General features: G+C 37.9%; 1 protein-coding gene across 1 annotated transcript in view; it reads right to left on the bottom strand.

The window, feature by feature from the left end:
* Positions 1-246: 246 nt before the first annotated feature.
* The window catches only part of tgfb2 (transforming growth factor, beta 2), a 60363-nt gene continuing 45757 nt past the window's right edge, over positions 247-14852 (bottom strand). The window contains exons 3-7 of the mRNA XM_084945122.1: positions 5573-5705; positions 5372-5482; positions 4595-4769; positions 3196-3349; positions 247-3081 (exon numbers count right to left, since the gene is read on the bottom strand). Of these exons, the coding sequence (XP_084801248.1) occupies positions 2923-3081; positions 3196-3349; positions 4595-4769; positions 5372-5482; positions 5573-5705 (732 nt within the window). The 3' untranslated portion in view covers positions 247-2922. The remainder of the gene's footprint in view (positions 3082-3195; positions 3350-4594; positions 4770-5371; positions 5483-5572; positions 5706-14852) is intronic.

Below are 14852 nucleotides of genomic sequence, written 5' to 3'. Positions count from 1 at the left end.
TGACGCAAAGAATTATAATATCTTTAAAATTGCTATGATAATAATAATAATACTAATGATAATAATTTAAAAATTATTACTATTATTATTATTATTAGTATTGTTGTTATTCATAAAGTCAGAAATATTTCTGTTGTCAACAGTTTTACTGTATGTATTATTGTCACTAATACCGTACAGTATTACTGTCACAATTATATGTAGGATGTGACCTCACATTGTAAACTAATTTCAGCAAGTAACCTGTTAATGATGAAAACACATTTTATTCATTGCCATTACACATTTACAGAATTTTCTGTTTCAGAAATCTGAACATCATAAATAAACATGTATTTTTGTTTTTAAACAACACAGACAGCAGACTCGGGGTTGTAATGATTCAGAATCTAAGCTTTTTACTTAAACGTGTTATGGCATCTGTTACACTGGGCTATTTAAAAGGGCCAGTTGCCAGTTCATCCAAACAAACAAAACTAATAATTTTCATAAGAAATTCTGGAAGGAGACTATCGCTCCATTACTGCTTAAAACTGTTAACAAAGTATGCCAATTTAGCAATTAAAAGTTATTACATACAACACTGTTTTTCTTACCCCTTAAAAAAGTGTTTTATAATATAAATGGGAAGCTATAAAATTAATACTATTGCCATAATAAATCAAAATAGCCTTTACAATTCTAATGCAACATCTTATTCTCTCTTATGACGGCTTAATAAAAGTTGTGCGTGTGTATTATATAAACTACAAAATGGAGTAGATAATATATGTCAACACTGCAAGGTTGCAGGACATCTTACTGCAATGTTTTACTGTACAGAATCAGAAAATGCAAAACTAAAGAATACTTCTTAAGGAATAAAATAAATAATGATGTATAAGAATGTGGTATTGTGCCTTTGATATCTGCTGAAGGGCTAAGTGGTTGAAAGCAAAGTGTTAGGTAGGTCTGAGTAGATCTGTTTTTTCAAGGACTTATTTCACATATATACACATATCCCTTACATTTCCAGTGTTTGCTGTATTCTCACATAACTTGGTACTGAATACTATACCGGCCTGGATTTTTTGAATGTGTGCCGCTTTAGCGCCACAACGTTTCAAAAAGATATTGGAGATGACAGTACTTTTCAGTTTTTTTAAATTCAGAACTCTGCAAGTGTATGATTTAAAAAACAAACAAACAAGCAAATCTCTAGCCTCATGTAATGAACCAAAAATATAACTGGTGGAAAGTTTGTTATGATCTAAAACGCCACTGGATTTTAACAAGACTCCTAAAAAGTCAATGACGAAGACTCAATAATAAAATTAACTGTAAATACTAGACTTGATAATTTTGTTATTGAGGAAAATATTTCAGTATTGCATATTGGTGAGGGAAAAAAACTATGTGAACTATTCATTATTTATTTTTCTGATGGATTAAAGTGGACAAAGGCTAATTTACACCATGGAGCCCTGCTCTCAAAAACTGATATGGATTTAACACTCCTTGTAGCTGGATTTAAGAAACTTGTGCTTGTTTTAAACATGTTTAGCACCATCTTGTGATACAGAATGCTACATCACCGAGTTGGTTGGTTTGTTTGACTTCCGTTTATTTCAGCAAACTAGTAACTCAGTGGAATATGAGGAGGCTAAAACTAAAATTTCATTTAAAGGGTTCACTTTTGTGCTGCCTACTCTGTAGGGTGGCTATAGCTCAGGAGGTAGAGCATCTACTGATCGGAAGGTCGGTGGTTTGATCCCAGTCTGCATGCCAAATATGCTTGGGCAAGATATTAACCCTAACTTGTTCTCTGATGCATCCACCGTAGTTAGTAAGCACTTAAAAGCATAGAAGACAGTGCTTGTGTGAATGCCGTGAATGTGGCGTGTTGTATAGAGCGCTTTGAGTATTCCGGGAGAGTAGAAAAGGGTTAGGGTTAGTTTTAGTGTCCTTATATTCACCTGAGTTGGTTGGTTTAGTGCAAGTCTGTTAACAGCAACCAACAAACCAACGAGGTGACATAATGTTCTGTACTGACACAAGATGGCACTAAACATTTTCTAAAAAACTTTAAGTGTTTGTGTAGCTGGATTTATCTATATCAGTTTTTGAGAGCAGGCCTTCATGGTGTAAATTACCCTTACTAAGAAATATTATTAAGAAGTATTATTCTTCTTTGACCATTTATTAGGAGAACAGCACACAAGCTCATTTTACTTGCAAACCTGTGTCAATACAGAAATACAATTCTTCCTATATGAACAAAAGTACTGGGTTACCTATACATGAAGCTTCTGACAGCTCTGGTATGCAGTTCTGGTATAAATAATAAATTAACTCTGTAGTTATTGAATCAACAGAGCGTTAGCGACTTTTATGTGCAACATGCTTCAGAACTCCTTTGTAACTTTACACGGTCTTTCACTTCCTGGATGAGTTGCTGTTTCACTTTGCAATAAAACTGCTTACAGTTGATCACTTCATATCTATGACAAATAAAATTTAACAAAATGACTCGTTGCAATCTTTAAATCTTATTATAGTACCATACTCAGTCAACGAGCTCTTTAGAATGACCAATTCTTTTACAGATCTTTTAAAGGCAGACTTCATGGCTAGGTGCATGATTATTAACACCTGTAGCAACAAGACTGAACACACATGAATTTACATGAAGGCCCAACATTTTTGTCCATACAGTGCATCGAACTAAAGTTTTTGGTATTATAACTGCTCTGGTCCTGTATGTTGAATATGCATTGAACTCACATTGACTTGTTCCTTTTATTCTCTAATACACCATTCCTGGCCATGCCTGTGTGAAACGACTGCTGTAGGATTGCTAGTAAATGAGTGCAGCGGCACTTTGACGGTACGTTAACTCACTCCACTCTGGATGAAAGAAGAGTATGTATTTTCTAAGGACCTCTAGCTGCACTTGCAGGACTTGACCTTCATATTTGAGAGCTGTTCTATTTTGGGGGTCTTGCCGATGTAGTACAGGATAGTGAGAGGCTCCAGGTCTTGGGAGACACAGCAGGGGGATGCCGATGCTTCAGGGTTGATGGTGTTATACAGACCTAACACCTGGAATATACATATTAGAACCATATCATAAAATAAAATCTGATTTACAGTGCAGTGCGACTGCATTCATGTTTACGTTTACTGTGTAGCCTTTCAAACTTCCTCATTCAGTACCTTGGAATGCTGGGTGTCCGCACTCCACAGATATGGACAGGCCCCTGCACAAAAGTTGGCCTCATAGCCTTTGGGCTCATGGATCCACCTCCAGCCCAGGTCCCTCTTAAAATCAATGTAGAGCGATCGTAAGCAGCAGTTATCCTGAACATTTCTGTAAAGACATAAAGTGGAAAAGTGAATAACAGAGCTGTGGGAATCCTCTCGTCACTAGTGTGTGCAGTCTATAAAAAGTCACAGATGGAGAGATGAAGATGCGCTCAGATTGGATTCTTTACTTATTGTGGGCAACCACTGAACCAGAAAAGATAAATATACATAGTTAAACAGATCAGCCAACAAGTTGTCCAGGGTGTTGCCTTTCACTTCTGCTTTCAGCCTGTTTTGAAAGCAGTTTGCAATACCAGTTAGTGGTCAACTTGTTGACACTCTCTGCGTGCTGCCAAGCATCAGTGCCTTAGTATGTATGCCCCATTGGCTGTCCAGAGAGAGGGACTGTGGGAACTGAACCAATGCACAGTTTTTCATTTTAATTCACCAGGAAAGGGTACATCAAGCGTAGTTCACGAAGAAAAGGAAAGCTATATCCAGAACCTTGTTTTATTTGTTTGTTTGTTTGTTTTCAAATTGTCAGCATTCTGTTGGAAAAAACTTTGGAAAGCTGTGCTCTTCCTGGCTTCTTCGTTTAACAAAATTGTTCCAGTTTCTTCAGTTGGACTTGAACTGGTACAGACTTTTTTTCTTACAACACTGTTGCTACTTTTTCCCCTTCACCTGGAGGTAAAGATGTTTCCTTATTTAAAATAAGGACTGCATGGCATTATGAAGTATTGCACAGTGGTAAGAACAAAATAGCTTGCGTAGGGGTCATCACTCAAAAGTAACAATGAAACTCATTTGTTACACTATAGTTACATTAATGCATTGTCACATAATTACCAGTTAACAATATAAACCTGAGTACAATCCAACACATCAACACAAAACCCTATCCTAATGAGGATACACATAATATTTTTCCTTTTACACTTATGAACTCAAAGCAAAGATGAAAACCAGCACAAAGAGACTTAAACCAATCACCATGGTGATTCTACTTTAGAAACATGAACATGATCAGTGCCTTTTGTTACTTGTTGAAGTTTAGGCTGTGGTTGATGGGCTGTGGGTTAAAACACGCACTCACCTTTAACATCACTATGGGCTCTAGCCAAGAAGTCAGAGTGTTAACAGTTATTCTATATCTTTGTACCTAATGACAACCAATTCTGTGCAGTGCCTAGTGCTATTAGTGTTGCTTGGCCCCTTTTTACTTGACGACTCATTTCTGAAAATCTCCACAACAGATAGGGACATTGTTATTGCTTTGCATTTGGCAATTTGGTTTTCAGACAAGTACTTGGAGCAGTAGGCAGCATCAAGAGCTCTCTTGGATCGATGGTTCTTATGTTGGGACTGGGACTCCAGGCGGTATGAAGGTAGCAACATGAGGAGAAGATGTGGACCCCGAACACTGTGCTGCCACTTCCTAAAAACCTTTAGGTCACGACCATGGATTAGGTTGTCGTCGATACCTGAAAACATAAGAGATTAATAAGCAGCACCGCAAGGGCTGGTAATGACAGAAAAGTTCATTACAAAAAAAACCCATTATCAAAGTATTCAGAGTAAAATTATCAGCATAGCTCCAGTGCTTACAGAAAGGTGAAATTTCTGTTAAAGGGAGAGGGGGTCAGACAGAAATAATGACTGCATGTACTCTACTTAACACAGAACACAAAACCTGCATAGATTTGCAATGCCTTGACACAGTGAAAATGGCTAAATAGCACAAAAGAAAATGACAACACCTATTAATTAATGTGTGTGAATAAAAAGATTTTGAATCTGTTATTGAATGTACGCACAGATGTAATTGATCTCACGTCAGCAGGCAGCTTGTTCCAAAGAACAGGACAACAGTAACTGAAATAACCCTCAGCAGACTGAGATCTGATTCTGGGATCATTTAAAAAATCTAAACCTGATGATGTGAGAGGTCTGACTGGGTTGTAGATGGTGATTAATTCTAAGATGTACTGGGGTGCCAAACCACAACAGCTTTCTAGTGTGAACTATTATTATAGGGTCTACCTTACAACACAAAAGTGCCTTGAGGCAACATTTTTCAAATAACCTGCAAATCGTGCCTCCAGCTCCTCACTCTTATTAGGAATGATGTAGTTATTTGATGGTACAAAAGTGCAGCATGGGCAGTGCAGGCTGATCTTGAATCCACTGTTTCGGTCTATGGAAAAACAAAAGTAATGAGAAGTTATTTAACACAAAGCATAAACAATTGGGAAAAGGCAATACTGATGGGACAGAATGTACTCACCTCTGTGGTTTAGCCATTCACTAACTGCCTCTGTAACATCAAAGGATAACCACTCCCCCTCTGTTTGTGTTCGTATTACCTTGCTGTCAATATACCGCTGTGTTGGGGATGTCAGATCTTTATATCCTAAAATCTGTTGACAAATTAAAGGAATGTGAGGTCAAGGTTCTGATTAATTAAATGTTGAATGTTCAATAGTACTAATTTACACTGCAGATAAAAAGATGGATAAAATACCTGTATTAATACTAAAACTGTGCCTAAATTTAAATAAAATTATTTTGTAGCCTTGTAGTCATGGCCAACAATTTACAAAAAATATTGGTAAATGGTTTCTAAAATTACCTATAAAGGTCTTTTTAGACCTATGTATGTCTATAAAGGTTTGCAGATGGCATCTGTGGGGCTAAGGGTCGTTAGAATTAGACACCCTCAAGACATAAATAGTTAAAATTAAAGCTGCAAGCAGCGTTAAGTGGGCCCTCGCACCCTGGCGCATCGAGCCATGTCCAACACCTACACCCATCATGTCCGATCTGATGTAGCATTGATGGAATTCATGCGTAGAACCACCAGCTAAAATTTCATCTCGTTCAATGATGAGTATAGTCGTCCCACTAGGTGGTGCTCTAACCATTACTGACGAATGGCATATCAAATATTTCCGAGCTTGACTCTCGACTCATGCCTATGAAGTTTGGGAGAGGTTGGACATTGTGTTTCTTAGTGACAGCAGATTACTGCTTTTTGGCAAGTGATTGAAACTCCCCATGTTGTTGTGACCACCCCGTTTCCTTGAACGTAAAAAGCTTTGCAATTTAACATCACAAAGCTCTTTAGATTCCCTGCACTGGAGATCAAGTCAATCTGATGAAATCCCTGGGAGGAGTTCGTCAAAGTACGAGACCTGAAAAGAAGGGAAAATGTCGCCAAAATTACACATTAATGTTAAAATGGCTGACTTCCTGTTGGATTTGGGATATTGCTCCAAGATACTTTTTTGTAAATCTTGATATCCTTCCATAAGCTTCCCAGGTTTCAGACTCGTAGATGAAACACAGAGCAGGGGTTGATGTTTTAAAATTTTATAGAGGGCACTGTGGAGCCATTTTGCAATATTCCATGGAAATGATCACATAACAAGAAAGCCTTCATGACATTAGAGGTGTGGGCCAAATTTCAAGACTTTTTAAACTTTCTAAGCCCCTCAAAAGCTACTTCATCTTTCATGGTGAACCGCCATGCCACCAGGGTGCGCCGTTCAGTTTAAACTCACAATTTTCTCACTGAAGCATCATGAGGGACGGATGTTAATATTCACCGCTTTTGAGGTGGCCATCATGAACCTGTGAAAATCAGTATATCAAAGTGAAAGACATGACATTTCCTGTTCCCACTAGGTGTCGCTCTGCGTATTCCTGACAATGGGCATATCAAACCTTCGCACTTTTAGTGCTCGGGCCCTAATTAAAACGTATGGTTTAAAAACATCATGTCAACCTGAATTATCACTTCATTTTATGTCAGATAAAACTATCCATCTTGATGTCATGTTAATATAATTTCTGCACAGGTTTTCAGCCATTATTTTGAGTCCTGAATGCATGTAATTATTAAACAAATTTGATTTACTGTTTAGCAATTTTGATTCATTTGTAATTATTAATACAGGATAAATAAGCAGCCAAGGCCTATTGCAACATAACTAAGAGAGGATTCAAGGTAACCTGATCCAGTGCTAACTATATCCTTTGAAAAAAGGAAGGTTTTAAATCTAATCTTGAAAAAAACAGAGGGTGTCTGTCTCCAAAATCCAAGGTGGGAGCTGGTTCCACCTTACAGAGGACTGAAAGTTGAAGGCTCTGCCTCCTATTCAATTTTTAATTATCCCAGAAACCACAAGTAAGCCAGCAGTCTGACAGTAAAGTGCTCTGTTGAGTATAATTCACTCTCTGAAATGACTAGATAAGGTATTATGAATTCCTAAAGATGAAATGGGCCCTGATTATTCAAAAACTTGAATGTGAGGAGAAGGATTTTAAACTCAATTCTGGATTTAACGGGCAGCCAGTGAAGAGAACCCACTACAGTGGTCCCTCGCTATAACGCATTTCAACTTTTGCAGCTTTGCTATTTCACAGATTTTTTTGTGCAATTTTGCATGCTTTTTTTTCTTTTCTTTTTTTTTTTAACAGCACATTGTGTTCTGTGTCCTGATCAGTGTTGGTCAAGTTACTTGAAAAAAGTAATCAGTAACTAATTACTGATTACTTCCCAAAAAAGTAATCCCGTTACTTTACTGATTACTTATTTTCAAAAGTAATTAATTACCTAGTTACTCAGTTACTTTTTAAAAACACGATTTACAACCTGAATAGGTAATAAAGCAATACATCTTTCAGCCCAATTCTACTTTTTCTGCATAATCCATCATACGAAATGTAATCAAATGGAAAAGTCTCTTTTTAAAGCTTGGTTTTATTAGTTTTAATCTTTTAACTTTATGCATCAAGCAAAAATTTAATTATATGCAACATTCTCTGACAGGAAGAAATTTGTTTAACATTTAAACCTATTTTCTGCACATTCCAGCACATAAAATAAAACATTTTTTTGGGTTTACACTCAGTCTTTCAAATAAATGCAAGTGAAACACAGCAGAAAATAAATAAAATCAAAGACTCAGCGGTCCTGTTGCTCTATTTTCACCTGTACAGGGAGTGCAGAATTATTAGGCAAATGAGTATTTTGTCCACATCATCCTCTTCATGCATGTTGTCTTACTCCAAGCTGTATAGGCTTGAAAGCCTACTACCAATTAAGCATATTAGGTGATGTGCATCTCTGTAATGAGAAGGGGTGTGGTCTAATGACATCAACACCCTATATCAGGTGTGCATAATTATTAGGCAACGTCCTTTCCTTTGGCAAAATGGGTCAAAAGAAGGACTTGACAGGCTCAGAAAAGTCAAAAATAGTGAGATATCTTGCAGAGGGATGCAGCAGTCTCAAAATTGCAAAGCTTCTGAAGCGTGATCATCGAACAATCAGGCGTTTCATTCAAAATAGTCAACAGGGTCGCAAGAAGCGTGTGGAAAAACCAAGGCGCAAAATAACTGCCCATGAACTGAGAAAAGTCAAGCGTGCAGCTGCCAAGATGCCACTTGCCACCAGTTTGGCCATATTTCAGAGCTGCAACATCACTGGAGTGCCCAAAAGCACAAGGTGTGCAATACTCAGAGACATGGCCAAGGTAAGAAAGGCTGAAAGACGACCACCACTGAACAAGACACACAAGCTGAAACGTCAAGACTGGGCCAAGAAATATCTCAAGACTGATTTTTCTAAGGTTTTATGGACTGATGAAATGAGAGTGAGTCTTGATGGGCCAGATGGATGGGCCCGTGGCTGGATTGGTAAAGGCAGAGAGCTCCAGTCCGACTCAGACGCCAACAAGGTGGAGGTGGAGTACTGGTTTGGGCTGGTATCATCAAAGATGAGCTTGTGGGGCCTTTTCGGGTTGAGGATGGAGTCAAGCTCAACTCCCAGTCCTACTGCCAGTTTCTGGAAGACACCTTCTTCAAGCAGTGGTACAGGAAGAAGTCTGCATCCTTCAAGAAAAACATGATTTTCATGCAGGACAATGCTCCATCACACGCGTCCAAGTACTCCACAGCGTGGCTGGCAAGAAAGGGTATAAAAGAAGAAAAACTAATGACATGGCCTCCTTGTTCACCTGATCTGAACCCCATTGAGAACCTGTGGTCCATCATCAAATGTGAGATTTACAAGGAGGGAAAACAGTACACCTCTCTGAACAGTGGCTGCTGCACGCAATGTTGATGGTGAACAGATCAAAACACTGACAGAATCCATGGATGGCAGGCTTTTGAGTGTCCTTGCAAAGAAAGGTGGCTATATTGGTCGCTGATTTGTTTTTGTTTTGTTTTTGAATGTCAGAAATGTATATTTGTGAATGTGGAGATGTTATATTGGTTTCACTGGTAAAAATAAATAATTGAAATGGGTATATATTTGTTTTTTGTTAAGTTGCCTAATAATTATGCACAGTAATAGTCACCTGCACACACAGATATCCCCCTAAAATAGCTAAAACTAAAAACAAACTAAAAAATACTTCCAAAAACATTCAGCTTTGATATTAATGAGTTTTTTGGGTTCATTGAGAACATGGTTGTTGTTCAATAATAAAATTATTCCTCAAAAATACAACTTGCCTAATAATTCTGCACTCCCTGTATAGCAGGCGGATGTTTGCCCCACGCAGTAAACGGCGGACGCTAATGTTTTTCTTTTTACGGAATCAGACTCAAAGTAAGGTCAGTACTTCCATGCTTTAAACGCTGCACGCTCATACTCTCTTCCGCACTCGTATATATTATCCATTGTTCATCTGCACACAGCTGTTGCCACGAACGTCGCACTCGCTTACGTTGTCATGAGGCACTCTCGCAAAAAAATCACGGTTTTAGTAACGCAGTAACGCAGCGTGCTTACGGGAAAGTAACAGTAATCTAATTACCATTTTTGCAATAGTAATCCCTTACTTTACTCGTGACTTGAAAAAAGTAATCAGATTACAGTAACGCGTTACTTGTATTGCGTTACTGCCAATCTCTGGTCCTGATTGGCTGTAGACCATTGTCAGTTAATCTCGTGCTGTGTCTCCTGTACAGTACAGAATGGGTTCAGTTTGTCAAATTTACATAAATCTTCGATCGCTAACAGTGTGACTCTGAAGTGCTGTACTGTATGTTTGTAAGTTTTCTCCCCAACGAACACAACAATGTCAACGAAACGCTTTGCACCGTCAACGGCACCTGCGGGTACCTTTGGTTTCATTCTTTAATACTGGACTTATTTTTCTATGAAGGTTTGAACTTTGAGAGTGTTTAAACAAGAGAGAAAAGTGTGAAAATGTTCGTGCCTGTCTGAGAAAAGTGTAGAAAGTGTGTAGTGAGGGGTTTACAGCCTTAAAACATCTATAATAATTGTAAAAAATAAAGCTGGCTGCTTCGGTCCGCAGTAAGGTCCCCTTTACTAAAGGGGATAAGAGAGGGGCTCTTTTATCAGCCAGCCTTAATTAACAGTTTTACAGTCCTCACCATAGGTCCATGATTATATATGCTGTTTAAAGTGTTCCTGCAGAAAAATTGAAAGTCTATAGAGAAATTAATTTACATATATTCCTATTATACTTGGCTGCATTCACAGCATTGTAAGATGGTGAATGTTGATGTACCCTTAGGGCCACTCCTCGATACATGTAATAATAAGTTGTTATTCAGCATTATTAGTGGCATCATTACTCCTGCTACACTTACTGCTCCTATATTGTCAAATAAGGAGTGTCAGTGTTTTCTTTCCTTTTTTGTTGACAAGGTGAAAAATGTAAGAAATAATCTCTTCCTCAGCATCTGTGTTGATGGTTCCCACACCAGTCAGCCTGTTATCTTAGACAGCTTTGCACCAGAAACTTTACTTGGTCTAGCGAAGCTATTGGTACGAGAAGCTTCTTCAGTTCTAAGAAGAACTGAAGAAGCTTCTCGGATGAGAGGTGAAACGTCTTCAAGTAACTTAAAGAAGTCCAGACGCTTTTCTTTGCAAGCTCCTTTGACAAGGTGGAAGGTAGACAGTTTTCTTCAATTATATCAACATAAAACTAAAACAATTATCTTTGCACTACTAGATAAATGCATTTCGGAAACACTTAGATCTCTTGGTTTTTTAGCAAAATCATCTGTTAGGAACCTTAGCATATCCTTTGATTCTGGTTTTACTTTGGATGCACATGTCAAGTCTGGTTCATTCCTGCTTTCATCATCTGAGAAATATTACCAAACTAAGCTTCATTGTGTCACATGATTATTCATGCTTTTGCTTCTTTATAATTGAATTACTGCAAGCACTATACACCTGTCTTGGCAAAACCTCCTAGAACGGTGGCAAGTTGTTCAAAATGTTGCTGCCAAGCTTCAGACAAAATCCTACAAGCTTTCACGTGTGACTCTGATCTTGATGCAGCTACACTGGTTTCTGGTTTCCAAGTGCAATTTAAGATTCTTTTGCTGACTTGGGGAGCTTTTCATGGACAGGCACCAGGTTATGTCAGAGGGCTTCTGTGTCTGGCAGTTCTCTGAAGTCCTGTGACCAAGGCCTGCTGATGGTGCCCCAGACTCTGGAACTCTCTTCCTTTTGATTTGAGATCAGTGGACAATAAGTAGATAATACAACACTAACCCTAAGTTTTATTTGAATTTAGAAGCAGAAAATTAGAGGATATGAGGGTCTCTACGTCTTTAAGCCAGAGGTGTCAAACTCATTTTGGTTTGGGCATCTTTCTTTGCCTTTAGACAATAATTCTGATGGCAAAAGAACCAAACAGGACAGGCGGAAAACAAACAAACAAAAAAAAAAACTAATTTTGGTTCAGGGGCCACATAGAGCGTAATTAGATGTCAAGTGGGCCGGAGCATTACAATTATAACATAATTACCTATAAATAATAATAAGTCCATGTTTTTTTTCCTGCAAAGAAGTAGAAGTACATTAAAGAACCTCCATGTTTAATCAAATATCCTTTTACAAAACATATGAAAACATATAACAACCTCTGATTTCTTAAAGTAAGTGTTTGCACAAGTACAAACATAACTATAAGACAAAAACATTCGGAAATGGAAAATGTAGTATTGCACTTTAAAATTCATGGCATTGCATGAACAATAGGAGTCCACCAAACCAAACTCTTTCGCAGTGAAGCTGTTGACTCACATTAAATTTAATATTTTTTAACTACAGCAAAAATTATTTTTCACAGAACTGTTTTCTTTAAGTGTAATCTGTGTCTGAAGCAACATTTTAAAGGAGTTAGTCATTTCTGGGCTACTTTATTTTTGCTTCTGAAACTTGGCATCTTTTAGTTTGCACATGTGCATCAATATCAGGTGTCATGTCTTGACTAGCAGTCAATCTCAGAATGTCATCTAGGTGCTTATGTGTGAGGCTTGAGTGCAATTTTGTTTTATTGATGTTCATTACTGAGAAAACTTCTTCACAAAGGTGGTTGTCCCAAACATGCACAACATTTTTGCAGCCAGGGCTGTTAATTTTGGGTACCCTGGCAAAAGATATTGATAAAATGTGTCCAAACCTATTGAGGCAAACTTGTCCTTCAAATCACATTGCAAATCAACGGCTGGATTTCGACAGGCACATCAGAAGCTTTGAGTGTGAAGGGTAAGCGAAAAACTGCAAATTCTGTCTCGAGTTCATCAAAAATCTGAAACCGTTTCTCAAACTCACACAGCAATCCTGCAATCTTGTCTTTATCCTGTTTAATGTCACCATTAATGCCTGTTGCACATACCTTTCTTAGGCAAGGGAATTGTGCAGGGTCACCACTTGACAGCTGTGTCTCCCACAAGTCAGCTTCAATTTGAATGCACGTATGCTGTCATAAAACTGTGTGACAACTTTTTTGCAGCCTTGGAACATTTTGTTCAGAATATTCAAGTGCTCTGTAATATCCACCAGAAATGCAAGATCCTACAGCTGTTGGCTAATGTTGGCAAATGCTTGTCTCTTCTCAGGACACGAGTTCTGCAGCTTTGGTCATGCATCTTTTAACAAACTCACCGTCGGAATACGGCTTTGATGTTAATGCTATTTCATTAACAATTACATAGGTGGCTTTTACTGCTGCTTCACTGACCTCTCGGCTCCGGGTAATAATTGACCCCCCAGCAATTCATTTTTCCTCTCTCCTCAGTTGTCCTCGCAAGATGTTGTATTTTCCACCATGATGAGTCTTATAGTGAATATATTATATAAATATTATATTCCTTAGGCACAGACACACTTGTTGATTACACTCCAAGCACACAAGTCTGTATGAATAAATAGGAAGCGGTGTATTTCTCTTGGAAAACCCTACACCCCGTTATCCACTTTTCTCCTTTTTGACAAAAACATTTTGGCTAACAAGGGTGTCAAGGTGAGTAGGGAATAATGTAGCCTACACCAAATTTGCAGAAGTCGAATTTGCATCTGCTGTTCACAGTGGCAGAGTTGCTGCTTCTTTTACTCTAATTGTGTGGATGCTTTAAGGCATCCACACTATTGTTTTCCTGTTTCTCTTTATTGTGTGGATGCTTTAAGCATCCACACTATTGAGTTCCTCTTGGGACTTCCGTACACTTTTTGGCACTTAACTACTTCCACAATTTTTGTCCGATTTTCACCGTTCAAATTTTAAACTATTCTGCTATTTCTGCTAATGTGTGCTATGTCTTTTGGTATTTTTCACTATTATACTTTTTAAAATATTAAGCTTAATTTGTCCCATTGAAATGAATGGGAAACTTCTGCAATTCTGCTAAAATTTGCTTGTTTTTGAAACTTAACTACTTCCTCATATTTTCACGTAGAACAACCATTCAAACTTTAAAATGTTCTCAAATTATTGGGCTATTCAGGTATAAATCAGCTTTTTCAAATCTTTTACCATTTTACTTTTATGCCTCTTAAAGTTTTCAGTTGCAAAATTGTGATTTTTCACAAAATACATGCGTTGTTATGGTTGCTATGCACTTGGCTTCCAGTGTGCCACTGAAGGTTTTGCAGTCTTCTCTTCATGTCCGAACAACTTCTTGCTACTTGCTCAATTTTCACTCAACTTCCACAAATTATACATCAAAACGTAGGTATTTTTGCTGGCTTTCCGAAAATGTCACTATCATTGTTGTGGGATTTATAGAATTTTGGCAAATCTCCTCAGACCAACACAAAGTCGCAAAACTCTCCATTGACTTTCTATGGAGAGTTTTGTTCAAAATCACCGCTTGATTTCTGTAATGAGAGGCATATTCGAATCGTCATATCTCCTTAACGAAGCAAAGTTAAGACATAAGGCTTGTCCCAGTATATCTTCAGACACTCCTGACGCTCACAATTCAAGAATTATTTTCTCACCTATTACCGTTCTGAAATGAGTTAGACTTGTTTGAGGGTAGGAAATTCGTCCTTCGCTCAGATTTCTTCAGATTTCAAACTCTGGAAATGAACCACTTTTTTCTCTCGTCATATCTTTTTAATGGATTTCCACAGAGACCTGAAAATTTCCATGATTGTTCACCAAAGCCTGCTGTCTCTTACGATGAAAGAATGATATCGATACTCCAAATAGATTTAGAGTTACAAAGCGTTGTTTGAGGGCAAGTCAAGGCAGTTTTTGCTTTGCTCTACTCAGTTATGGTGC

This window comes from Perissodus microlepis, chromosome 11, assembly GCF_051167445.1.
Source record: "Perissodus microlepis isolate ML-2025 ecotype Zambia chromosome 11, ASM5116744v1, whole genome shotgun sequence".
Classification (NCBI taxonomy): Eukaryota; Metazoa; Chordata; class Actinopteri; order Cichliformes; family Cichlidae; genus Perissodus; species Perissodus microlepis.
This window is presented reverse-complemented; position numbering and strand designations above follow the sequence as displayed.